The sequence below is a fragment of the Podarcis raffonei genome, chromosome 6 (genome assembly GCF_027172205.1).
Source record: "Podarcis raffonei isolate rPodRaf1 chromosome 6, rPodRaf1.pri, whole genome shotgun sequence".
NCBI lineage: Eukaryota > Metazoa > Chordata > Lepidosauria > Squamata > Lacertidae > Podarcis > Podarcis raffonei.
The window spans coordinates 47,291,427-47,316,008 of NC_070607.1; the positions used below are offsets into that span (position 1 = coordinate 47,291,427).

The window sequence follows — 24,582 nt, forward strand, 5'->3', positions numbered from 1 at the left end:
TCCGGCAGTGCAAGGCCCCATTAGCTAAAGTGGTACCTCCTCAGGTTAAGAACAGTTTTAGGTTAAGAACGAACCTCCAGAACAAATTAAGTTCTCAACCCGAGGTACCACTGTATTCCTGGTTTGAGTCACACTTCCATTGTCTAGCAACCAACATCCACCCTCACCTTGATCAGAGGTCAAAATAATAATAGTTAAGAATGGAAAAATTATTTCAAGGAAAAATTATTACGTCTCACTGACCCCTAAATAACAAAACAGGCTGATGGCTGGACAGATTAAAAAACAGGAATCTTATCCTGTCTAGCTGCTAAATTTTGAAACAAAACTTGGCTAAGAACCCCACACACACGCACACACACACTCGATGCTTCAGTCATGTCCAAACCAGTCCAGTCCCATGCTGAGAAATACATGGGCAAGCCTGCCAGCAATGCACTGCTTCTTCCAGCCTCTCTAGTATGAACAGCACCAGCCTGAACTCCCGGGGAGGCTGGAGGACTTTCCTCTGAAAATACATGCAATAAATTTGATGGTGCAATTATATTATGCCATCCACCAGATGACAGTTTCAAGCAGCCATGTCTAAGATTCCAATCACATCATGTATATAACCTCTTTCCTGCAGTAGCCATTGGTTCCAAAGGTCTTAAGTGGCGGTTGAGCAGCCTATTAAGTCATTATGGACAGTTGTCAGAAAAGTTTAGCGAACATTTAGAAAATGGACACTCCAACAATGTCTAATACTCCAAATGTCTAATATGCAAGAGGAACTCTGCAAGGTGCACTCTAGACTTCCTCCTCCTGCGAAGTTTCTGTAAAGTATGCAAATAGAAAAAAGTTTACAATTTTTGCACTTTTTTATTCTGTGCTTTTGGGATCACATTCTTCTATCTCTTGAGTGGCTGACATTCCACTTGCAGCATATGGGCTTATGTAAAAAAAAAATTCCTATTCAGCCAATATACTTGACAGAAATCATGAGTGGTATTCAATGATAGTTGCACACATCAAAGGCATGTACACATGACTTCCACCCAACTGTGGAGTGAAGAGTTTGTTTGGTAGCAACTACAGTGATTAATGTGGGGTTTTTTTTAATTGCACACAGGTGTGGGGTCAATTAAGCAAAATGCTGTTTTTTATTGCAAGCTGCAGCATAGTCTTTATTCAAAAAGACAGGTGTCAAAGGGAAGTTGGAAATATCCCAGGTCACTTTTCGTGCTGTGCCATGCCCATTCTAATTCAATCTGTGCAATTTGCAAAAATACATGGGTCCAAAGTTAGCTGTGAGATGGGGAAGGATGAGTTCCCCAAGTCTGCAGTCAGGATAGAATGAAAATGTGTTCTGGAACCGCTTTCGAAAACAGCTCAAGTCTTCAACCTGGATGCTAATGTCATGTTGGATTGCTAGTAGCTCCACAGCTCTCTCAACCACGTACTCATTCTGGAGCTGAGACAAGGAGCATGTTGAGTACACGACGTCTCCCCCTGGCTTGGCAGCAAGTATCCCAGCCCTGGGAAAGGAACAGAAAGAACTTTTTATTTATTTAAAGATTCACATCTCAAGGCACATCAACTTCACAAGACAACGTACAGAATAATTACCCAACAATTTTTAAAAGAGCTCCAGCTGAAAACAACCATCATACTTTGGAATAGACTTAGGAGAATCTACCTTAGCAGGAGGAGATTACTGGATAAGTACATTAAAGTAAGGGTTCCAATTTGGCTAGAACTCCAGGTTTTTAAAGAAATATTTTTCTAGTCAGCAAATCACCTCCAGAAGAGTAGGCAAGGAAGCATTACGGAAGTTGGATCCTTTGAATCATATTTAATTAACCTACTCAGAGCAGACCCGCTGAAATTAATGGGCCTAAGACAATAATAGCAATGAATTTAAATGAGTCTACTCCAAGTAAAACTTAGTTAAAAGCAACCCATTGTCTTTTAAGCCACAAGAGCCTTACACATTTGTATGTGGGCAGGATGGCAGGCAGACGAGCACTTTTGTAGAGTTTTGTGGACTCATTTGCAATGCTGTGAATGATTTAATAAAGCCCTAATGTGAAACCCTGGTGTAGCTCAAAAGTTAACATGTATCACATAAGGTCAGGATCACTTACACAAGCAGCTCCACCTGGAGCATTGGCAACATCTGACGCTCCCCCTTTCTCATTTGATTGAACATATTGTTGTCCTCTTCTACGACTGAGTGACGGTCATTTGTGCATGGTACATCCACGAGCACCTGAATGGGATAGAGGGCAAATATTCCAATTAAACTCAGTGAACTTTTACCTGTTTGTGCCCTCCCACACAGCTTGTCCCATATCACACAGCTTCTCATCAGGCTCATTAAGGCACTACTGGATGATATCTTGGAGGCCATCTCCTGCCATTCACAACTGCAACTGTTCTTAAGCCTCTTGCATGTAATACTCATACAGCCATTGTGGTGTAGAGGTTAGAGTACTGGACTAAAACCAAAGGAAACCCAGGTTCAAATCCACACTCAATCATGAAACTGCCTGGGCAAGTTTAGCCTCTAGTCACCATCTTGCTGTCTACCCTCACAGGGTTGTGAGGAGAAACCATATACACCACCTTGAACTCCTTAGAGCAAGTATGGCCCAACTTGGCCCTCCAACTGTTTTGGGACTACAACGCCCATCATCCCTAGCTAACAGGACCAGTGGTCAGGGATGATGGGAATTGTAGTCCCAAAACAGCTGGAGGGCCAAGCTTGGCCATGCCTGCCTTAGAGGAAAGATGGGAAGTAAAAATATGACGTTCAAAGTATCCCGGAACTACACACTCTGATAACTAAAATTATTATTTTCCTACATCAAGGAAAAGGCTTGGGAATCATTATTTTTAATGGCTGGGTGTTTACAATAGAAATGCACTTCAGCTGGACTCTCTGAACCAAAGTTACATACGTTACCAGTAAAGGAGTTATCAGATGTGGCAGAAAGCACATCTTGGCTATAGACACACCAGATAATATTCAACAAAGTATTAACTCCGAGTCCATTGATTTCAGGGGGTCCACTCTCAATATGACTAAGTTCAGTATCATCCACTGTCACGATCCTCCCCCCGCAAGGTGCAAATATATTCTAAAGGAGCAATCTGCACTCTGTACAAGTGAGGAGGGAATGGAAGAGATCATATGTTCAATAGCGCAGGCGCCTGCTGGTGCTCTTCTAATGGGTTACTCCCAGTAACATTATCTACAGCAATGCTTACCCTATCGTAAGTATTCATCTCCAGTTCACCCCACTTCCTTCCATCCCATGATGTAATCCTCACTATCTCGCTGAGCTCTTCCGGAAGGTAGCTATGGAGAATTTGATGCAGCCGACGAGTGCGGGAAACAGAGAGGTCATTGGCGGCCAGCTGTCCTAATGAAAGAACAACAACAGCATACACCAAGGGCAGAGAGATTATCAGAGGCTCCAAATCAACAAACCAAAATTTGCACATGACTGAGAAACGATGAATATGTTGCCAACCTCCTTAAAAGAAGACCCAATCAGTTTTGGCAGTGTGTGAATGAGCATATGTGTACACACACACACACACATTCCCCCCACAAAAGTATTTTTTTTATTGTCAGGATTAACAACTAGCCATACTCCGCCACCACATAGACATCTGGGATGCTGGGGGAATGAGAGAATCGCCCCATGTTGACATATAATAGGAAATTATCTTTTATATGTTTAATGCAAACATAGTGCTGGGTGGGCATGTGATCGTGTGTGCCTTGAATATGTGTGTGCCCTCTGTGTGCGTGCACAAGAGTGTGGGTCACACGCACTCTTGGCATGCGGGGCCTGGAGAGTTGGCCAAGGGTGAATGTGGCGCTCTTGCCACTCCTGCTCTACAGAGAGAGAAGGAGCTGTTGGAGCTGGAATAGGCCAGAGAAAATGTCCTGCTACCTTCCCTGAGACGGCCTTCTGGAGAGTAACCTGTGTAATCAAAATTGCACTGCACCACAAGCAGAAGCAAACATGATGCATCACACCGGACTATCTTATCCTTTCAACTCTTTCCAGATAGATGTAGTAAAAACAGTTTTCACTAACTGGTCCTGTCTACACCATTTGAGCACCACCTGCAGCAGAAGAATTCTACTTACGACAACATCCAGTCTGTAGAAGGGCCAGCATCTTTCCACCTGGTGCTGCGCAAAGGTCAAGGACCAGGTTGCCAGGCTGCACATTGAGAGCCAAGACGGGCAAGATGGATGCAGCATCCAGAAGATAATAGCCCAGAACTCCTAACATGTCTGGTCTATGAAAAAAGGGAACAGATGAAGTTTAGCATGGCAGGCACAGGAAATTTGAGCCTCAATTAATTCCCACTTAAAATGCACTGGCAGTATGGAAGGGCTGCAGCTCAACTATGGAGCATACGCTCTTCATGCAAATAGTTCTAGCTTGAATGTCTAGGTAGAGCTGGGAAAGACAAATGATGGAGAGCTGCTGCCAGTCAGTGTAGGCAATACTGAGATAGATGGACCAACGTCTAACTCAGTATAAGGCATATAACATTCATGCTCACGCACCCGTGCATGGTGGGGTTCTGCCAGTAAGAGCACAATATAATACCAGGGGCTTTGACACCATCTAGCTTCCCTTCCATCTATTCCATATTTTCATGGGAGAGAAGACTGTCCCTATACTCAGCTTTACTAAGTGAAAAAAGTTAAGAAGCAACAACTAAGCACCTTAACAACTGAAAGAGAGGCAAAAGATCCACTTGTTGTCATTGGCAGCAATCAGGTATTTTAGAAGTTTGCAAGTAATGGGCAGTATTCAATTACTGCTGCCCATCAGAATAAGGAGTTCCACTTGTGTAACAGGACTCCCCATCCCCACCCTTCTGTCCTGACGCTTCCCCAAATCTACTCCGGAGGATTGTGAGAACCCCAGAACAGATTTAGGGGGGTGGGGAGGAGAACATTTCAATGAACAAGAAGAAATCCATGGGCTAAGTTGGATTCTGCCCAATGCAATTATTTTTATCTTACAAATGGTGAAGAGCACCCCAACACCCACCTCCTCACCCAAAATCAGCTATGTACCTGGCTGGATGAAAAAGGCTGATATCTCCTTTGGGGAATGTGTAACATTTTATGTTGGGACTGATGGATATGAAAGGAGAATGAGGAGGTTGCGCTTGGGGCTCAGAGGGTTCAGTCTGAGTTTCTGAGGATGAGTCAGGCTCACTGGCACCTTGCTCAACTGCAGAATCCAGGTCCTGCTCTACTTTTCCAGATTCCCAGATGAAATCCGCTGCCTGCATTTCTTCCAGTTCCTGGGTGACCTTCTGTGCGTCACAGTAATTGTTGATAAGAGCTCCATATTTTTGCTCCGAGAGAAGACCGATGCGGATCGAGGGCCAGAGGCTGCCAAACTGCACACCATAGGTCATGTCGAAGACCCGCAGAGCCCGTCTGGTGCAAGGCACGCGAGGAGTGGTGGATGCCTTTGCACGGATGAAAATGTGAAACAGGTAAAATATTAGTGCTGATAATGTTTGGGCATTACATGCACCACCCACCTCTTTACCATGATGTGGCCCTACAGTGCTTGGATGTATGAGTGCATAGTGAAATCAAAGACCAGGGCCAATGTCGCTGGCATTTCCTACCCATCCTGACATCAGGGACCGACCCATACAACATCCTCCACCCACATCCCCATGAGATAGCACCAGCAGGGAACAGCTCCCTTCTTATGGGCACACACACTCTATGTGAGAAGGGGTCCAAGGGTTCTACCATCAGGAGGTCCATATTCTGTACCTGAAAGTAACTCATACAAACTAAGCTATTTGTTCAGGTGAAAGGCCATATTTTGCAACAGCCTCGAAGCTGTCTGTCACAACTGTGTGTGAGGAACAGAAGAAGGAAAACTACAACTCAAGGAACAATGCAGGCTGGGGGCCAATGGCAGCTGGAGTGCAACATCCCTATCTAGAGCAGGGTTTCCCAAACTTGGGCTTTGGACTACAATTCCCATCATCCCAGACCACTGGCCCTGCTACCTAGGGATGATGGGAGTTGTAGTCCAAAACCAGGTGGAGTGCCAAGTTTGGGAAACCCTGCTCTAGAGAATGGGCTCCTACCAAGAAGCCTTCTCTAAAAGGGCCAGGCAAACACGCCCTTCTGCGCTAACTTAATTCACGTAACAGAGGCCACGGCAAGCGAGGCGGGAGAGAGAGGCCGGATTTCAGAGCCAGGACAAAGTGCCGAGGACTGGACGGAGATCGGGGTGGGTAATAAAAACACGGGGGGCGGAGGAGGCAACGCAGCGGGGACCCGCTGAAGGGCACGGGGCGGGGTGTCCTTTGGGGCTTCACTGGGCTGGGAATGGGAGGGCGCCGCAGGAGCTGTGGGTCGGGGTCCGCGTCCCTCGCGCCTCACCCATTTCTTCTTTTGCGCGTGTCGGTGCCGACGAGGAACGAAGGCGAAGGACGGGACCGTCGGCAAAGCCGCCTCTTTTCGCAGCAGCTGCAGCAGCAGCCCCTTCCCGCTTGCAGTGCGTGCAGCCGCCATCGCTCGGCTCCAGCGCCAATGAGGCCAGCCGACGCAGAAGCTCCTCCTCCTCTTCTGCCAAGCGTCGGGGCGGAGCGGGCATCTTTTCCGGTGGACGCCGGGTTGCCGGAGCCTCGTGCATTTTGCGCCAGGCATGTACCGCGGAAGGTATTGGAGAATTCGCTTTTGCCGAGACGCGTGCCGCCGGAGGTTTCATTCCAAGCAGGTCGTTTCGGGCACAGGTTACAACGTCTTGCTACCTCTAGCACAGGCATGGGGAACCTGTGGTCCAGGCCTTCTGGGTGGGACCCCCAGCACGCACGGTCAGTGGCCTAGGTCTGCAGCAGGGGCAGCCGACGAGGTGCCTTTCACGGTAACTCCCATTAGCCTAGGCACCATGGCCAAGGGCAGAGGATGATGGGAGCTGTAGTCCAAAACATCTGGTAGGCACCAGCCAGGTGCCTTTGGTCCAGCAAGTTTAGGGTGACAGAGCCTAGAGACGCAAGTTTTCCATTTCTGCAGTAGCACACGGGTCTGCACCTGCTCTTCAATTATGTGAAAACCAAATGAGGAGCTCGTTTTTTCTTCCCAATTTCAGCTTGCTAGCACTGTGGGGCTACACCATGAAGTTGTGTGTGATGTGTATAGTGCCCATAATAGAGCAGTCACAAACATGGAATGTTGGCTCATCAGCTGAATTGATATTTTCAGTGCTGAATTGATATGTAAGGTAACCCAAGTTTGTTTATGACATTTAACTCTTCGTTAGTTTAAAGCAAATTCCTACTGTGTGATTTTAAAAGACCCTGCAAGCTACCCTGGTGAGGTATGTCCTTGAGTAGCCAGGGCTGATGGATGTAGTCCATCTGGAGGGGACCCAATGTTGAGGAAGACTGTCCTAAAGTACAGTGGTACCTCTGGTTATGAACTTAATTCGTTCTGGAGGTCTGTTCTTAAGCTGAAACCGTTCTTATCCTGAGGCGTGCTTTATTAATGGGGCCTCCCACTGGAGGCACAGGATTTCTGTTCGCATCCTGGGGCAAAGTTTGCAACCAGGAGCAGCTACTTCCGGGTTAGCGGAGCTCGTAACATGAAGCGTTTGTAACCAGAGGTACTACTGTATATCTGCCATTAAAAGGCAATTCACTGGTCTCTCACATGAAACAATCACACCTTCAGGAATCTGTGTTCTCAAAGTGGAAATCTACCCTAGAGGTTTTCCGTAGGATATTGTTACCTCACATTAGGACACCTATCCTTTTTAGCAGTTGTCTGACATTCAAAAATTAGTGGCTGAAGTTTCTCCCAGTTTGTGTCAAGATGTCTGCAGGTCAGGCAGACACTAGGTTGTTAAACTGGCTTCTGATCAGCTTCCCTCCCCTCACACACTCCTGCCATTCCAGAGGTCCGTGTGGCGTTGCTAAGGACTCTTCAGAGGTGCTCTTACTTCAGATACGGCTGAAACCTGACCAGATCGTAAGAAAAGGCCTGACACTGATGAGACTGTAGCTCTGATGTTAAGAAAGGAAAATGGGGGCCCATGGTACAAAATGACAAAATAAGCCTTAGTAGCTTGCCTGAACATGTTGCAAACTTGGTACCATGGTCATCAGAATTGTTTGAAATAAAAGCAGCTAGTGTAGGAACTCAGCTGATTTGATTCTGCGTCCATCTTCCACAGTGGGGAGTTCTTTCCTTCCTAAGATTCGTTCAATGTAAGTTTGAAGTTGGTATAGGAATGTCTCCAGCTGTACAGGCGAACACAGCTGCAAATACAGCTGGGATAGACACCACATAGGCACCATGTGTAGCATGGGAAAGATTACATATAAGCTTTCAGGTTACATGTGTGACTATGTAGACAGAATGCCATTTAAAAATATATCTCACTAAGAAAGGTTCCGCTCATATTATTATTATGTAAACATATCTACATGATCTCTTCTAATCTGCAATCTCTTCTAAATTTTGGATTCTATCTTTATAAAAGAATAGGAAGATGCATATTATTGAAAGAAATGGACATTTTGGAAAGAGGAGGTAGCCAGCAGCACACACAGGAATATATTGTTTAGGACCCTAAAACCACATACTGTCCACACACACAACCTACCTAACCACCTACATCCTTTCCAATATTTCTTTCACCTATACTATACATACTGTTCTGACCACCTCTTTGGTTTCACCCTCACAGTTACTATTAAGGATATTAGTTGCTGTTTTCTGAAGATCTATATGCAATTTAAAGTTTTCAATGTCATGAAAAAATGGATCCTTTGCATTACTAAATTGCCTAATTTTTTATGTTTAACTTCAGAGCATGCTAAGATGTCTTGGCTGTCATAACAAGCAAACATTTTCACATTTGACAGGAAATATCTTTAATATCAGAAGTCTACAGAAACACTTTGTTAAGCAGCCACAAATCTTCTACATAACAGATGTATCCTGATGGCAACTCTTAAATTCTCCCAGATTTACCACAGAGCTAGTTGCATTCACTTTCATATCACATGTGCAGAGCTGCATGTTTACTCAAACTGAACACTCAGGTTTTCATCAGCTATGCATGAGGACGACACAGGCTTATATTAACATTTATTTCAATTTGCTGAAGAGTTTATGAGCCACCTGAAAAACCAAAAGATGAACAAATTAAATTAACAGGAGCTTCTTTAGCAACACATACATTAGTCCTAATAGCCTTCTTTAGGCATTATACCCAAGAGAAATATGTGATGGTAGAAGCTGGAATGAATGTACTAGCTCTGTCCCTTAACTTTTCCCATCTCCCACCAATTTGGGGAGGGTGAACTTTTGAAACAGGGAGCCTCCTGTGCTTGTCGAGACTCCACACACATTTCAGAACCATGGAAAACTAGTGTTCTAAAATGCACACAGTGCAAAAGGCTCCACACTTCAGGAATTTATCTTTCAACTCCCACAGGCAATCAAATGGAATGGAGGGCAAAGCTAGCACATGTTTTATTCAGTATAACACCTGAGGAGGGCTACTGTTTTGCTCCCTCTGGGAACCAACTGCATTCTTGCACAATATATTCTTGCCTACTTACAATCAAGAAAGCTGGTTACAGAAAAATGTACTTTAGAAGCAACAAGCCAATATTTCACAAACCTCTGCATCGTTATTACGCAACACTCCTTTGTAATGTTTTATTTTGAATTTTTTTAAGATACTATTTTAGGATATTGTTATAAAAATCTTGTAAGTTTATGTTTTCTTTTTTTCTAGTTTTTCTTTTGTCTTATAATTCTTTATATTTTTAATAAAGAATATTAAAAAGATAATATCTTAGTTTCCTCTTCGTAATGTTGCTTTGAATGTATACTTTATATTTGACCTTCTTCAGTAATGTTTTATTCTGGATTGTTTTATTTGATGTTTTAATGCGGTGTAAACCGCTTTTGAGATTTTTCCTTTAAAATATAAAGCTGTGTGGAAATGAAATCATTAATAATAATACTTCTAAAAAACTAATTTATAAAGCTGACAGTGTAATTCCACACCCACAAGATAAATGTCAAAATAGTACTTCAATTCAGTTATTCAATCTATATTGATGTTCAATAAAGTGTCTGTGGCTCAACACTGGAGAAATAAGGTATTTGGCCACAAAATACTGTTCACACTTAGAAATTACTCTGAGACAAACTTACACAATGGTCTCTAGCATGCAAGAAGTCAAAGAGTTCCTCTGTACACTTCTCCTCTGTATTGGACTTGGATGACACTCGAGCATTACACTCCTCTAAACGTTCCCGAGCTTTCACACATTTCTCAATCTGTTCACAATGCTCCCTTAGAGTAGTTAAAGGATCCTGGACAAAAAGGAAGATATAAAATAGGCACAGTTAATGCAAATGAGCGATTGCTAAGAGAGAGGTTCAACTTTACCACCACAAGCTAGAATATAAAAGCTTGCTATAACTTGTCCTGGATAGATGATAATGACAAGCATACAAATGATGAGATCTAAAATTCCAGGCATTAACAGCCCTGTTGTCAAAAGATTCTACCTCTACACTTCCAACTTTACTGTTACAGTCAGGTAAATTACAATCATTTTTCTAAGGTAGAACCAAGAGCCACAACAGGATTATAAATAAGGAGCATGTGAATCAAGCCTAACTTAAATGAGGTACAGAACCTGTATATGGATGCTAATCCAGATGGCTTTCATTCTTGCGCTAGACTGTGGGGGAAATGTTATGGCTAAGTTACATACAAAACCAAGTTGTGGGTGTTTGAAAAATATCCTCCTAAACTGCAGTATTTGAAAGTAGGGAAAGCCTATGATGCAGTACTACACCACATCTCAATATATAAAAGGTTCAAAATAGATATGGAGAAGAAACAGCACTTGTATCACACTTGACAAACACAATTTGTGTATTGATTTATCATTTTGTGACTTATCAGTGCCTAGGTAAAAGTTATATACTGTTGGGAAAGCAAGCAAGCTACACCCAAGTTTGCCAGAATCAATATGTACTCCTATGCCAGTAAGTATACATATGAAGAAACTGTTGTGGGACTCCAGAGATATTCAAAACTATTTAAGTTGTCACTATAAGTATCACTTATTAAACATTATGATCCTGAAGACAGACAGGATGTGAATGGCACTTTCTGTATGGCAAAATGTGATGCAAATAACCTTTCTACAGCAAAGTAGCTATGTATTAAAACTTAACTAATGCACTTTCAGTTCTGAACCAAAGTACAGGCATACCTTGGAGATAGTGCAGGTTCAGTTCCAGATCACCACAATAAAGCAAATATCGCAATAAAGTGAGTCACACAAAACCATTTGTTTCTCAAGTGTATATAAAAGTTATGTTTCCACTATACTGTAGCCTATTAAGCCATGTCCCCCCTGACTGCAGGAGCAGGAGGGGGGGAAACCTCAGTTCCAGCCCTAGCTAGGTCCACTCCTGTGGCCTGAAGAAGGTCATCAGGGGGCTTCCTTCCCCTGGAAGTGGTCAGGCTGCCTGCAGCTGCACCCAGGTCCTCATAAGGAACAGTATCTGTGAGACGCAATAAAGCAAATCTCAATAAAACAAGGTATGCCTGTACTTCCCTACCCTCAGCCTTTTGTAACTTTCCCTGGTTCTCTAAATACAAATAGGACATTTTATGGACTAGGGTTTAAGAAGTCTGCTGCTCTCAAAGGATTACCGTATTTTTCGCACGATTGGACGCACCGGACCATAGGGCGCACCTAGTTTTTTTGGGGGGAAATAAAGGGAAAAAACATTCCCTTTATTTCCCCCCCAAAAGCAGGTCAGGGAAACCGAACCAGGTCGAGGAACAGCGGGATAGTGGCGCTGCGCCTCCCTGCTGTCCCCCAAGCTTGTGGGGCTGGCTGATGTCTGCCTGGCGCGCGGGGCGCTCTGCTTCAGGGCGCCCTGCCCGCCGGGCGGCAGGCTGCTATCCGCAGCTTGGGGAGCCTTGCGGGGAACTCCTGCAGGGCTCCCCACGCTGCAGATGTCTGCCCGGCGTGAGGGGCGCTCTGCTTCAGGGCGCCCTGCCCGCCGGGCGGCAGGCTGCTATCCGCAGCTTGGGGAGCCTTGCGGAGAACTCCTGCAGGGCTCCCCACGCTGCGGATGTCTGCCTGGCGTGAGGGGCGCCCTGCCCGCCGGGCGGCAGGCTGCTATCCGCAGCTTGGGAAGCCTTGCGGGGAACTCCTGCAGGGCTCCCCACGCTGCGGATGTATGCCCGGCGTGAGGGGCGCTCTGCTTCAGGGCGCCCCTCCCGCAGGGTTGCCTAGGCTGCGGATGTGTTCCCGAAGCGCCGGGCGCTCTGCTTTCAGGGTGCCCGACGCTCCGGGAAGCAGGCTGCTATCCGCAGCCTAGACATCCCTGCGGGACCTCCCGCAGGGTTGCCTAGGCTGCGGATGTGTTCCCGAAGCGCCGGGCGCTCTGCTTTCAGGGCGCCCGACGCTCTGGGAAGCAGGCTGCTATCCGCAGCCTAGACATCCCTGCGGGACCTCCCGCAGGGTTGCCTAGGCTGCGGATGTGTTCCCGAAGCGCCGGGCGCTCTGCTTTCAGGGCGCCCGACGCTCCGGGAAGCAGGCTGCTATCCGCAGCCTAGACATCCCTGCGGGACCTCCCGCAGGGTTGCCTAGGCTGCGGATGTGTTCCCAAAGCGCCGGGCGCTCTGCTTTCAGGGCGCCCGACGCTCCGGGAAGCAGGCTGCTATCCGCAGCCTAGACAAGGCTAGCGGAGCGCTAATCCCGAAGCTTGGGGCTGCGGAACTCAGCGCGCCCCAAGCTTCTGGGTGCCGGCAAGGTCTAGACGGCTAGCGGAGACCTTGCCGGCACCCAGAAGCTTGGGGCGCGCTGAGCTCCGCACGCCCCAAGCTTCGGGATTAATGCAGCGCTCCGCTAGCCGTGGGAGAGCTGGGTCTCCCACGGCTAGCGGATAGCTTCCTGAAGCCTGGAGAGCGAGAGGGGTCGGTGCGCACCGACCCCTCTCACTTTCCAGGCTTCAGCGAAAGCCTGCATTCGCTCCATAGGACGCACACACATTTTCCCTTGCTTTTTAGGAGGGAAAAAGTGCGTCCTATGGTGCGAAAAATACGGTAATCTTTCCCCATTGTCATTATAATAAAGTTTACCTACCACAAGTTCTTCTTCCTCCTCCTCCTCCTGGACAGAGATGCAAGAAAATAAGAATAGACTCGTAAGTGTCATGATATTTCCATAATAAGAGTATACTTAACCATATCAAAACCAATCCCACTTATTTGCATTTCCGCTATGTAGTACTGTACAACTTCTCTTTCATAACACACATATATGTCTGTTATAACAAAAATGTCTTGTTATTCCTAGATATTTATTTAAAAGGGTCCCTTCAAACTGATATTCAAAACCAATGTATATGTACATTTTAACAGGCTGGACTTTAAACCTTTCACTAGGCATCTTTCTAACCTGTTAGGGACTTGGTGGCAAGAGGTATAGTGACCACAGTATTGTTGTGGAAACAGGCCCCCAATGCTATGGGGAAATTATGGCTTAACTAGAACCAGATCAAAACTCATGGGAAATGCTCCAGCTCTTCAGGCACTGGAGATATCCTGACAAGGGTGGGTGTCAAGGAGCAGAATGGAAATAAGGCTAAGCCTTATTTAAGAAAGCCTCTTAGATATGGGTAGAACAAACTGAGAAACGGATGTGGTAAAGACTGATGGGAGAGTCAGAAGCAGCAGTATACTGAACATATTGTGAAGCAACATAATATGGGACAGGATAAATAAAGGACAGTCAGACACAACAAGCATACAAAAACAGTTATAGTGGAATTCAAGATATAAACTGTAACAATGCTGAAAAGAACAGCAGCTGTATAACACTTAATATTTGCAACCAGAATATTACATCAGGCACTGGGCAGAACACATATATTAAACAGCAAACCTCTGGCAGAGTCCACTTATTAAAAAGAAGGGGTAGAAACCGCTGATCTCTTACTTGAAGAGCAGAACATGTGTGTGTGCGTGCACGTACACACACGTAAGTCAGGACCTTAATGAAAACCTGTTAAGTTTTAATTTTCACTGTACTCCATTCTGGGCTTCTTTTGGCAACGGAGAACAGATATTTGGCGCTATCTGTTATGATGGTGACAAATAAATATAAATAAATGAGAACAAGCAAGATGCGAGGAGGAAAAATGACTCGGAGAAGGGAAGGATCAAGGGGGGGGGGAAGGATTAATAAAAAGAGGGCCTCTGGCACGAGAGAGAGAGATTAACCTGCGAGTATCAGGAAGAAAGCAGGGGAGCGCCGACAGGAGACACAACGAAGACTGAAATTCTGCCTCCAGTCGTGGGTCAGCTCTGGAAAACCCAGAAGCCGGTGGCGAGGGAGGCATCTCGCCCACGGCTGTTTCTACCCCACCCGCTACGGCACTCGGACAGTGGAAGGAGGAAGGCCCATTGACAGGGCAGGACCATAAGCGTCAACTCGGAAGCAAGTCCCATTGCGTTCGGCGGCGCTTGCTCCCGGGTAAGTGCGTTCTGGGCCTAAGCTCTGAGCAGGTCTCCAACGGTCGCTTTGTGAGGAGAAGAAACGAAAAGGAAAAGAAACCCGGAGGGAAGAGAGGGAGGCCCAGCGGTGGGGAGGCTGGAAGGAAGGGGAGGGAAAGCACACCATCCCGGAGGCCAAAGCAAAGATGCTTCGCCTCGCCGGCTCCCGGGCTGCGCTCACCTCGGGGTCCCCGCTCCGGCCCTCCAGCGCCTTCTCATCCTGCCGCCCCATCGCCGCAAATCTCCCTCAAGCTGGCTCCGCTTCCCCAGAAGGACGCCGAAGGGTCACCCGCAACCTCGGCGGAAATCCCGCCCACTCACAGCGCGCTTTCCGACGGCGACGACCTTCTTCAGATGGCTCCCTTTCTCGACGTACGCGGGCGGGGTGGCGGCGTCGTCCTCCGGCGTACACATTGCTTTTCGTGACTCTACCAAGATGGCCGCCGCCAGTTCCGCTAAAATGGCGCCGAGGGGAGGAGGGAGGAGGAGGGGCGGGGAAACAGTCGACCCGCTCAGTATGGCAGCATCATACGTCTGCATAACAATGAGTGACCTTCCCAAGATGGCGTAGCCCATCCCTGTTCTCGCTGAGTAGACCAGGAGCCTGAACAGTATGGAGGCCAAGTCTGCGGAAGAGATCTCTGATCGGAGCCCCCTCAGCCTGTTTGAGCTCAGCGCGGCGGCAGTCAGCTCCGCCATGGGACGCGTGGAGAGAGAGGTTTGGGGTAAGAAGGGGAAAGGGAGCCACTGGGACCGGCTCTGATCTCTCCTGAATTAGGATTTACGGGCAGTTACTTTGTTAGCGCTCTTAAATGTGAGGGTCTACCCTAAAGGACGCCAGGAATCGAGGCACTCTAAATAGGCCGCGTCACCTGAAACCCCTCCTTTCTCTAACTGAAATTCAGATTTCTCTTGATTTCTCCCCGCAAAAGCACTTCCAGGTCCGATACTTCAAGGAATCTTGCCTCTGCTTAACATCTACTACCTGGAGCGAATTGAGGAGACCGCTGTGAAAAAGGGTGAGCTACTTTGCTGGTCTGGAGGACAGGCGGGGATACAATAGTGCTAGCAAACTGTTGTCTGCTATCCTAGTTTCTCTCTGGTGCATTTAAAAAGTTTATTTTGTTCACACTTCACCAAGTGTGCTTAATTCATTTTGTGGTTGAGACAAATCCTTGCTCTCCATATTCCCAAGTGTCTGTTGCCCTGATGTCAATAAACTGGGTCAAGTGTTTTTTTCCCATTCTTGACAAGGGTAAAATGTGTTGAACTGCATATCCTGTGCATGTTTACTCTGAAGTCTGCTCTACTGATTTCGGGGAGGCTTGCTCCCAAGCAACATCAGAATCCTAGGTCTACTCAGAAGTAAACTTACTGAATTCACTGGAGCATACTTTCAGGTAAGTGGGGGTTAGGATCACAGCATAAGGGCATAGGATTGCAGCTTCAGGCAATATACTTACTGAATTCAACAGCGCAAATAAGCTACACTGATCAAAAGCAGATGGGTTTCAGCACATAGTTTTTAGCTATTATTTTTTATGGTATTTAAGAGCTTTATCAGAACCTTTTGAGCAGCAGACAACATACAATACTTTAGTTTAAGAACTCAAGAAGTACAGTAATGAAGGGATTAACGTTCCTACTATCTCAGGGTTGAGCATATACAGAAGGTCCCAGATTCAGACCTGGCAACAACATAGGGTTAGAAAATGCTGCTCTCTGAAACCAGAGCTACGGTATTTTTCTAGCTCAGTATAGCCTATAAAATGATTGGCACCAGCTTTCTGAAACCAGAGTTTCAGAGAGTTGGTGTCAGGCATTTTATAGGCTATACTGAGCTAGAAAAATGAAAGGCCTAAATCTATATATGGCAGCTTCATATCCTATATTCCAACTAAAACCATGTCCAAATCCATGGTCACAGGTTGGCAGTGGACTAGTCATTCTCTCAACCTCACCATCTTCTCAGGTTAAAAGGTTAGTCTGAGCTTCATAGGACAAGGGCAGATATCAAGTAATATAGTTTCATGCTGCTGCCAAATTTATTTCAGTTGGATTTTGGGAATTGTTGCAACAGGAGATGTTAGGAGATTGGCCTAGATCATGAGCTCCCTTACAATTTTGTAACCTTTGCTGAAGAAATCAAGATATTCCTATTATAATTTAATAAATCCACTTTTCAAGATACACCCTTTAAAGTATCCAGATAATGATTCTTAAGGAGTGCATAATGCACTTTAACGTGAAGCCTGTCTTGATTCTCATCTCAGTTTGACTGAGGGCTTGTTGGATTGAGTACATGTCATTTCAGCATAGGGTTCCTGTGTGCAAAATGGAATAACCTAACAGATAACTTCTATAATAAACGAAAAACCCTATGCAATAATTTCAAGTCTCAGTGTTTACATTTGAAGCCTAGTTTTGACACTGAATTTGCAGCTTCAGCTATTCTGAAATCTGGTGCTTTCATCAGAGATGGAATGCTTGCTTTAATTATGTTACAAGTTAGGTGTGATTAGTTATAAATTTTACCTGTATGCGTATAATTAACGGTATAGATTTACATTTTAATATTCAATTTTTTAAAGTATGTGTTATGTTTCCTCAGGTCTCTCAACCCAACCTATATGGTGCAAGCTCTGGTTTGACATAATGAAAACAAGACCTTCTAGATTAGAGGTAGGTTATGGAGGCAAACTACAAAGCTGACATACCTGAGACAACCAGGTTTTCCACCTTCAAGGCTAAATGGATTTTATATCTGCCAACTGTGATGATGTTTTGGATCAATCTTAACTAGTTTCAATTAGACTTACTCCAAAATATGTGTAAATGGGAATGCAATCTAAACCAGGGGTGGGGAACCTTTTCAGTCCAAGGACCACATTCTGCTGTAGACAATCTTCCAGGGGCCACATGCCACTGGCAATATTTTCACTAGAGCAGGATAATTAGGAAGAGGAGGGTTGGTACCTGGAGCACCTGCCAGCGGCAGCACCCAACTGGCAGCTATTTTTGGTGGCCATTCCCCAAGGAAAAGGCCAGCAGGGCAGGGTGTGTTGGATGTGGTTGCTGGAAGGTATGGGGACAGGGGAGGAGTTCCCTGGAAATGTCTGCTGGCTGCATGAAATTAAGTGGGATGGGGAGGCACATCTGGGCCCAGGTCAGAAGATCCCCGCCCCTACAATAGATAGTTCCAGTTTGTGGAAAGCAAACGAGAAGTTAGGCTCTCAAGTTGGGTTCACACTAAGGAATTAAAGAGAAGGGTTTGATGAACACATGCAATTTGTTTACTAAGATTATTAGGAGCCCAGGATCTCTGTTGCCTTTTAATTACTACAAAATTAATGTATGGTTTGGACTGTCAGAAGCTCACACAATTTTGTAACCTAACTGCAGTGAGAATGTGATTTACAGGCACTCCTGTAAATCTAGGTCTTATATTCCATTTTGTTTTTACTTTAAAATGCTTAATAAGATTTCCTGTGTCCTGTAAATAATATGAGGTTCTCACTGAAGTAGTAAACCTGTACCTAGGCTACACTACTTCAGACTAGAATGAATGCTCCTCCATACAAAAACATCCTCACCCACAGATAATTAGATGTCAGGGAGAAGAATTTGAGCATAGCTTTTTCTCAGGCTTGAGTGTTTTCCATCTTCAGGGATTTCCCCCCTATGTATACCATCACATGACCCCCCTACCTTTAGTATGCACATCAGCAGGAACTGTGATGTAAGACACTGTGGTGCAATGAATTTATCACAGTTTGGTTCAATTTGATTGCAGAGCATCAAGTGTTGGAGGAAGAAGTTCATTGAAACTTTCTTCTCAAATGTGCTCCGTGGCATCCTGGATGTGTCTTTACACCAGCGCCTAAGTGACCCTTCCTTTTTGCCCCTGCTGCACACTTCGCGGCATGTTACCCAGCTTACCATCTACAACATGCTTGAGGGAGTGTCAGAGCTGATGGCCAAACACAATCAGAGCGTCCTAGAAAACTTGGCTGTCTCCCTCACATCCCTGACATTCCGTCACCTTCTCTCCTCCAGTCTGTCTACTAGGCAACAGTTGAGTTCGTTCCTTCATCGCCTAATTCATCATGGGGCTGTGAACCACCTCTCTATGTATTCTTGGCCTGACCCTGACCCAGCACTTTTAGCCCTCATTCTGAAAATGAGTGCTGGGGTTTGGCACCCTGGAAAAACACTGCTGGACCAAGAAAACCTTTGCCATCTGTGCAGAGAGAAATGTGTTGACCAGAGCCAAAAGCTAGATGAAGAGCCTTGGGGTGCAAGGCAGCTATTTCAGAGTTCAGTCAGTGGCCAGCATAATAATAGTGATCTGAGGAATGAGAAACTGTTACCTAGTGTGCCTCAAGAATCTCTTCTGGGCTTTCAGAATGCAGTAGAATTGGCCAGAATTAGCAGCAAAACACTAAAAGCCCCAGTGGGATGCAGATTGGGTTGCAATTCTAGGCAAAGCAAAATGCAGCAGAGCTCATGTTCAGAAAGTTATAGTGCTGAAGAGGGATCTGTCACTTTTATCCCAGCAAAGACATTTCAAGATGTCCCTACTTTGGAAAAATCTCAAAAGAGGCGTAAAGCTGTAACAGCAAAAAAGCGCAGCTGCCATCAGAGGAGCAGCAAAGTCCCTGCAGAGTCAGAAGACCTTTACGACTTTGTCTTTGCGATTGCGAGGGAAGAGGAGGAGAATACACCGTGTAGCGAAAGAAGGAATGCCAAGGAGGAAGAAAGCCTTGCTAGCTGTTCCCGTCTCTCAGAAGAGGCTGCCAGTAGTTCTGGTACGGTTTGCACAGAGGGAACCCGATCTGCTGGGGTGCCTTCTCTGAAAACAACGGGTCATTTCCGAAGTGTGTCCACGCTGGAAGTGTTCTCCATCTCTCTGACCAGGAATACATGCCAGATGCTGGGGAACCTGCTGAGCTCTTGGGTATCTTTAGAAAAGCTTGTTCTGTCTTTGAATGGTGAGTGAGAAACCAAACATTTGTCTTCCCGTGTTTTTAGCAAAGCAGAGGCAGCTTTCTTTCTTTCTTTCTTTCTTTCTTTCTTTCTTTCTTTCTTTCTTTCTTTCTTTCGAGAGCCACATTGATCCATAGTTCAGGGTGTATCAAAATGTAAGCCAAGTGTAAAGGGGGGCATGGCGACAACTTCATTTCACAAGGCTCCTTTCCTAAAGACTTCCACACCAGTTTTTCTATCCTGTTTTAAATAGTTTTGTATCATTCATGAATAAATTCAGATATAATAATAATAATAATAATAATAATAATAATAATAATAATATATTTTTATCTATTCATTTCTTTAAAATTATGCAGCACGGGTTGTAGAATGAAAACCTCAAAGCAGTTTACAAAAGTTAATGGACAGATATGGGTGAGGCCTTGTAGGGGCGTGAAAAACTTTTTGGAATCAAATATCATAGTGGGGTACCTACAGGAGTAATCAGTAAAAAAACAAAACCCTATTATTTTTTTAAATAACTTTCTAAAAATAGAAAATGGGAAGCTTGAGAAACACAAAACCCCTTTTTACTTCATGGCATCATAGCAGGAGACTCACTGGAGTAGTCAATACTCCATTCTTTTTAATGACAGTTTTGGGAATGGGGGGCTTAAGGACCACAAGAACCTTCAGGGGGTAATATGTGACGTAATAATCTTGCTGTGTGTTTTCACTGCCTATTCCTGCCTCTTAAAATGTGTTTTCCAGGCCTAGGCCCCGGCGTCTTCAGTATCCTCTCTGGGCTCCGGGCCCTGTCTCGCCACAGTGATTACCGCCTCCGTGTGGTGCGCATCAGTGACATGTTTTCGCATGTCCCCTGCATGAATCTTGTTCATGCTTTCCTGAGTGCTGTGCCGTTGCTTCAGACCCTCTTGGTCAGCTTTGATCTCAAAACCGCGACAGAGCGGGGCAGGCCGGAAGAGAGCTGGGACTCATCACCCTTTGAAGAAGAGATTCCAGGTAATACACTGGCCAGTTCCAGACAAACGTTTTATTATTCGCTTTCCTTTCCTGCATATGTGAGATCATTTAATTTTTCATTTATGCACTGCAGTGGCCGCCTAGTCACTTCAAATTTGCTGCTTATCTTGCAGCCTCTTTTTAAGGAGGCTCCTGCCCTCTCAAAGAGCAGCAAAGCATTTCATTTTTGTACTGTCTGCACAGTCAATGCAGTGGATGCAAACAGCTCCTGATTGTTTTGGTACAACTGCTGAGATAGAACACCTTGGCCTGCTAGAGTAAGTGAATGATGTTAGTGATGCAGCCTGATTTGGAATCTGATTCTAAGTCTTCTTACCAGGTTCATTTCAAATCCCATCAGTCCCAGCCAGCATGGCCAATGGTCAGATATAATGTTGTTGTAGTCCAAAAACATGTGGACAGGTTCCTCACCACTGCTTCAAAATGGTGGCTCAGGAAAAAGCCAGCTTGCGTTCTCCCTCTTCCCCTCACTTTATGTGCCTTAATTCATTACTTCCTACTTTAATCAAATCATACTATTGTTGTTGTCCGTCCCCCCCAATCTAGAGAGCCATTTGGAACACCTTGAAATCAGATTCCCTAGAGAGCCTCTTCAGACAAGTCTCCTGGTGCCTGTGTTGAAGGCCTCAAGGTCTCTCCAGAGCCTCTCTCTAGACAGCGTTGCAATTTCCTGTCCTCAAGAAGTTGGGCTTCTCCTACAGGCACTCAAAGGTATGATGGAAGCAATTTTGCCCTTTCCACAGCTGCTCAGCAATGGTAGCAATTTGCCAGGAGATAATAACATCATTGGCCCTCAGTCAGCGAGGCATACAAGATTATTGTGTGAACTGCAGGCAGAGCTAAACAAGTCTAAAATATTCTTTTCAAGATTTTCAGCATACATGCTACTGAACAGAAAAACTGTAAGTAGCAGGGGGCTCCATGTTTTTTCTCTTAAGATCCCGTTTCTCTTGCAGAGAACAGCCCAAGCCTGAAGAAGCTAAGCTTTCATGATGTCAACCTTTCTGGCCACTCAAAAGAAGTCCTCCTCCTGCTACAGGATCCCATTCTTCAAGGTATATTAAATGCACTTGCCTTCTCCAAACTGGTATTGGCTCTTATCAGCGACCACAGTTGCAGGAAGTCAAGGAGGAGATTTCTGCAGAGGCCTGTAAGTTTTGTGGTCATCCTGTTTCAAAAACTGTGTCGTTTCAATTTAATAGTTTTGTGAAGAGCTGGATTTTGCCTCATTCTCCATATAGCTCTACCTGATGGAGGTTGAGTGGTGTCAGAAAAAGAAAGCTAGCACATTGTGACGGGAAAGTTACTTCACACCTAAGGAGGTGTATTCAGAAGGGGTGTAAAGCTTAGAGAAAGGAAAAGCGTGCTTATATACACTGTCCATTAGTATATCCTTAAGTCTCCTTACTGGATTATCACTGTGCTTTCAGGGGTGTTGCCTTCATTGGGCTATGCATGCAGTGAATCCAATTTCAAACCATAGACAGGAGGAACATCTTCATTTTTCTCTTGCAATAGAAATCACCTTTTCATTCTGTCGGCTGTTCGAAAACTGCACTGCTGAGCTCCTGTCTGAAATAATAAACGCCGTGAAGAAGAACTCAACACTGAAGAGCCTCAGACTACCTGGAAATAGGCTGGGTATGTACAGCAACTATCCTAGAATGCTTCCTCCACCTTTCTGGGGAGGGATGCTATGCTATCAAGAATGTTGGTACTTTTGTCCCCTGCCCTTCAAGCCCAACTGGCATAGGCTGAGGATTTCAGGCACAACTATTTTTTGACACATGTAGCCTCTTGCTTACTAAAATTCAGGCCACACTAAGGTAAAGGTTGCCCAGGGCAATTTTTGTCCTTTTCCAGTTCACCTGTCCAACTAGCCACCTAATTTGGTTCCTGAATGCTAAATCCTTCAATATGTGGGGGCTTTTATGTTGCATGCTTAAATCATTGTCTAGTTTCAGAATGATCTGAAACAGAATTGGTGCTGAATTATGTCTGCTGTAAAGTTAGCCTACACATGCAGCAGAAATAAGTGGAAGAACTCAGTGGTGTAAACAGCTGCTTCACTGGTCACAGGAGGAGCCATGCTTCATGAGAAGTATTAGACTCACTACTGCACCCTTTCAGGGCACTATAGAAGGCTAATGGAAAGCCACGCTTTACTGGCCTTGATCGTTTGAAATAGAGAGGATTAAGAATACACTAACTTGCACTGAGACTTTGCAAATGACTGCCAAAGGTAAGTATGTGTTCTCTCCTTGCATGAGATTAAGCATTCAGTGCTTAGGTAGCTATGTAAGGAATATAAGCCACTGCCAGAATATCGAATCCAACTTCATTCTTCAAAGAGTGGTAGAATGGGTTGCACCACTTCAGATTGCACATAGGAGCCTCATTTTAAAACCCTGCATGGCAAGGAACAAGCTGGGTCAGAACTTTAATCACCAATGTAATGGGGGTTTATTACCATGTTTCCATGGCAGAATATTAAGAATTGTAAATTCCTAATCTCCTGCCTGAAGGGATGCAGTCTACTATGGCACCTCATTATGCTGCATGAGTAGACCAGGCCTGAGTGCTGCTGCTTTACTATGGCTTCACCATTTACCACTTGCAATTATGTGCTTTATATATCCCCTAAGATTCGTAGTTGGTTTTCTTCCACCTCTCATTATTAGGAAATCACAGGCTTGTTGCATTGGCTGATATTTTTTCTGAAGATTCATCATCTTCCATCTGTCATCTGGATTTAAGGTAGGTTCCACTTCCTCTGAACACAAAGCCCTATTGGGGAGGGGGCATGGGGGAAAGAGTGGTATGTCTGTACTAGGATCCAATGCGCAATTGTATTTTCATTCATTCACCAATTACTTTTAAAGAAAGGTGTCAATTTCCAAGGAAAATGACTCTTCCTAGTATACTTTTCTGAAGCTGATGCTGGGAAGTATTTATACTTGAGTACTTGAACAATTTAATTGTTTAATGTCTAATTCATAGTAATATGAAACCAAGTGTTTTCTTAGTGTAGTTACTGTGATGGGAGAAGAACCATTATTCTATACAAATGTCATCTGCAAACAGCAATGGACTAGTCTAACCCTATTTTCCTACAGCTCTAACTGTATCAAACCTGCTGGACTCCTGGAGTTTGCCAAGAAGCTGGAGAATTACATAGCCCAACGTGGAGAACAAATCAAATTCACCAAGCTGTGCCTCTATCAGAACTGGCTGGACCAAGATACCGTAACTGCTCAAGAGGCTCTTTGGCGGCTAAAAGCTATGTGCAGCATAGTCAGCGACACTTGGGATTCATCTCAGGCCTTGGCTGACTATATCAGTGTGATGTGAACTTATCTACTAATAAAGCTGCCTAATCAATTTACCAGGATTCAGTTTTCCTGTTTTTTCTAGACAGGCGCAACCGAAACTGGGCTTACTTGAGTACGAACACACATTTTTATAGTCAGTGTCAGCTAGGGAAAATAATAACAGAATGCTTAAATGGCTTAAGTGAATTATGGGAAATGGGTTGCAATAAAATATCAATATTATAAAAAGAGTGGTACTGTTTGCCAGAGTGTATTCAGTTGCCATCTTCTGATTACTTACTCCTTTATAAGTCCCGTGGGGGACGCTGTGGTCTAAACCACAGAGCCTAGGGTTTGCCGATCAGAACGTCGGCAGTTCGAATCCCTGTTTAAGGGTGAGCTCCCATTGCTCGGTCCCTGCTCCTGCCAACCTAGCAGTTCGAAAGTACGTCAAGTGCAAGTAGATAAATAGGTACCACTCCGGCAGGAAGGTAAACGGCGTTTCCGTGCGCTGCTCTGGTTTGCCACAAGCGGCTTAGCCATGCTGGCCCCATGCTGGAAGCTGTCTGCGGACAAATTCCAGCTCCCTCGGCTATAGAGCGAGATGAGCACTGCAACCCCAGAGTCGTCCGCGACTGGACCTAATAGTC

General features: G+C 45.1%; 3 protein-coding genes across 5 annotated transcripts; 1 reads left to right on the forward strand and 2 right to left on the reverse strand.

Moving 5' to 3' along the window:
* Window positions 1–841: 841 nt before the first annotated feature.
* On the reverse strand, window positions 842–6,866 carry NSUN4 (NOP2/Sun RNA methyltransferase 4). Its single transcript, XM_053392540.1, has 6 exons — window positions 6,440–6,866; window positions 5,096–5,499; window positions 4,148–4,302; window positions 3,253–3,407; window positions 2,127–2,251; window positions 842–1,517 (listed from the first exon to the last, which is right to left on the reverse strand). The coding sequence occupies exons 1-6, from the start codon at window positions 6,704–6,706 to the stop codon at window positions 1,241–1,243; spliced, it is 1,383 nt and encodes a 460-aa protein (XP_053248515.1). The 5' UTR covers window positions 6,707–6,866; the 3' UTR covers window positions 842–1,240.
* Window positions 6,867–8,917: 2,051 nt separating this feature from the next.
* On the reverse strand, window positions 8,918–15,038 carry LOC128415833 (cytochrome b-c1 complex subunit 6, mitochondrial). Of its 2 annotated transcripts, XM_053392557.1 has the most exons (4): window positions 14,791–15,038; window positions 13,198–13,224; window positions 10,232–10,393; window positions 8,918–9,184 (listed from the first exon to the last, which is right to left on the reverse strand). In XM_053392557.1, the coding sequence occupies exons 1-4, from the start codon at window positions 14,839–14,841 to the stop codon at window positions 9,152–9,154; spliced, it is 273 nt and encodes a 90-aa protein (XP_053248532.1). In that variant the 5' UTR covers window positions 14,842–15,038; the 3' UTR covers window positions 8,918–9,151. The 2 variants fall into 2 exon arrangements, with proteins under 2 accessions (XP_053248532.1, XP_053248533.1); XM_053392558.1 differs by lacking the exon at window positions 13,198–13,224.
* Window positions 15,039–15,102: 64 nt separating this feature from the next.
* LRRC41 (leucine rich repeat containing 41) lies at window positions 15,103–24,006 on the forward strand. 2 transcript variants are annotated; one of them, XM_053392529.1, is made up of 10 exons: window positions 15,103–15,334; window positions 15,542–15,628; window positions 17,221–17,291; window positions 18,403–19,600; window positions 20,349–20,600; window positions 21,168–21,332; window positions 21,578–21,676; window positions 22,140–22,262; window positions 23,303–23,378; window positions 23,738–24,006. In XM_053392529.1, the coding sequence occupies exons 1-10, from the start codon at window positions 15,223–15,225 to the stop codon at window positions 23,970–23,972; spliced, it is 2,418 nt and encodes an 805-aa protein (XP_053248504.1). In that variant the 5' UTR covers window positions 15,103–15,222; the 3' UTR covers window positions 23,973–24,006. The 2 variants fall into 2 exon arrangements, with proteins under 2 accessions (XP_053248504.1, XP_053248505.1); XM_053392530.1 differs by lacking the exons at window positions 15,103–15,334; window positions 15,542–15,628 and adding an exon at window positions 15,872–16,009.
* Window positions 24,007–24,582: the final 576 nt, after the last annotated feature.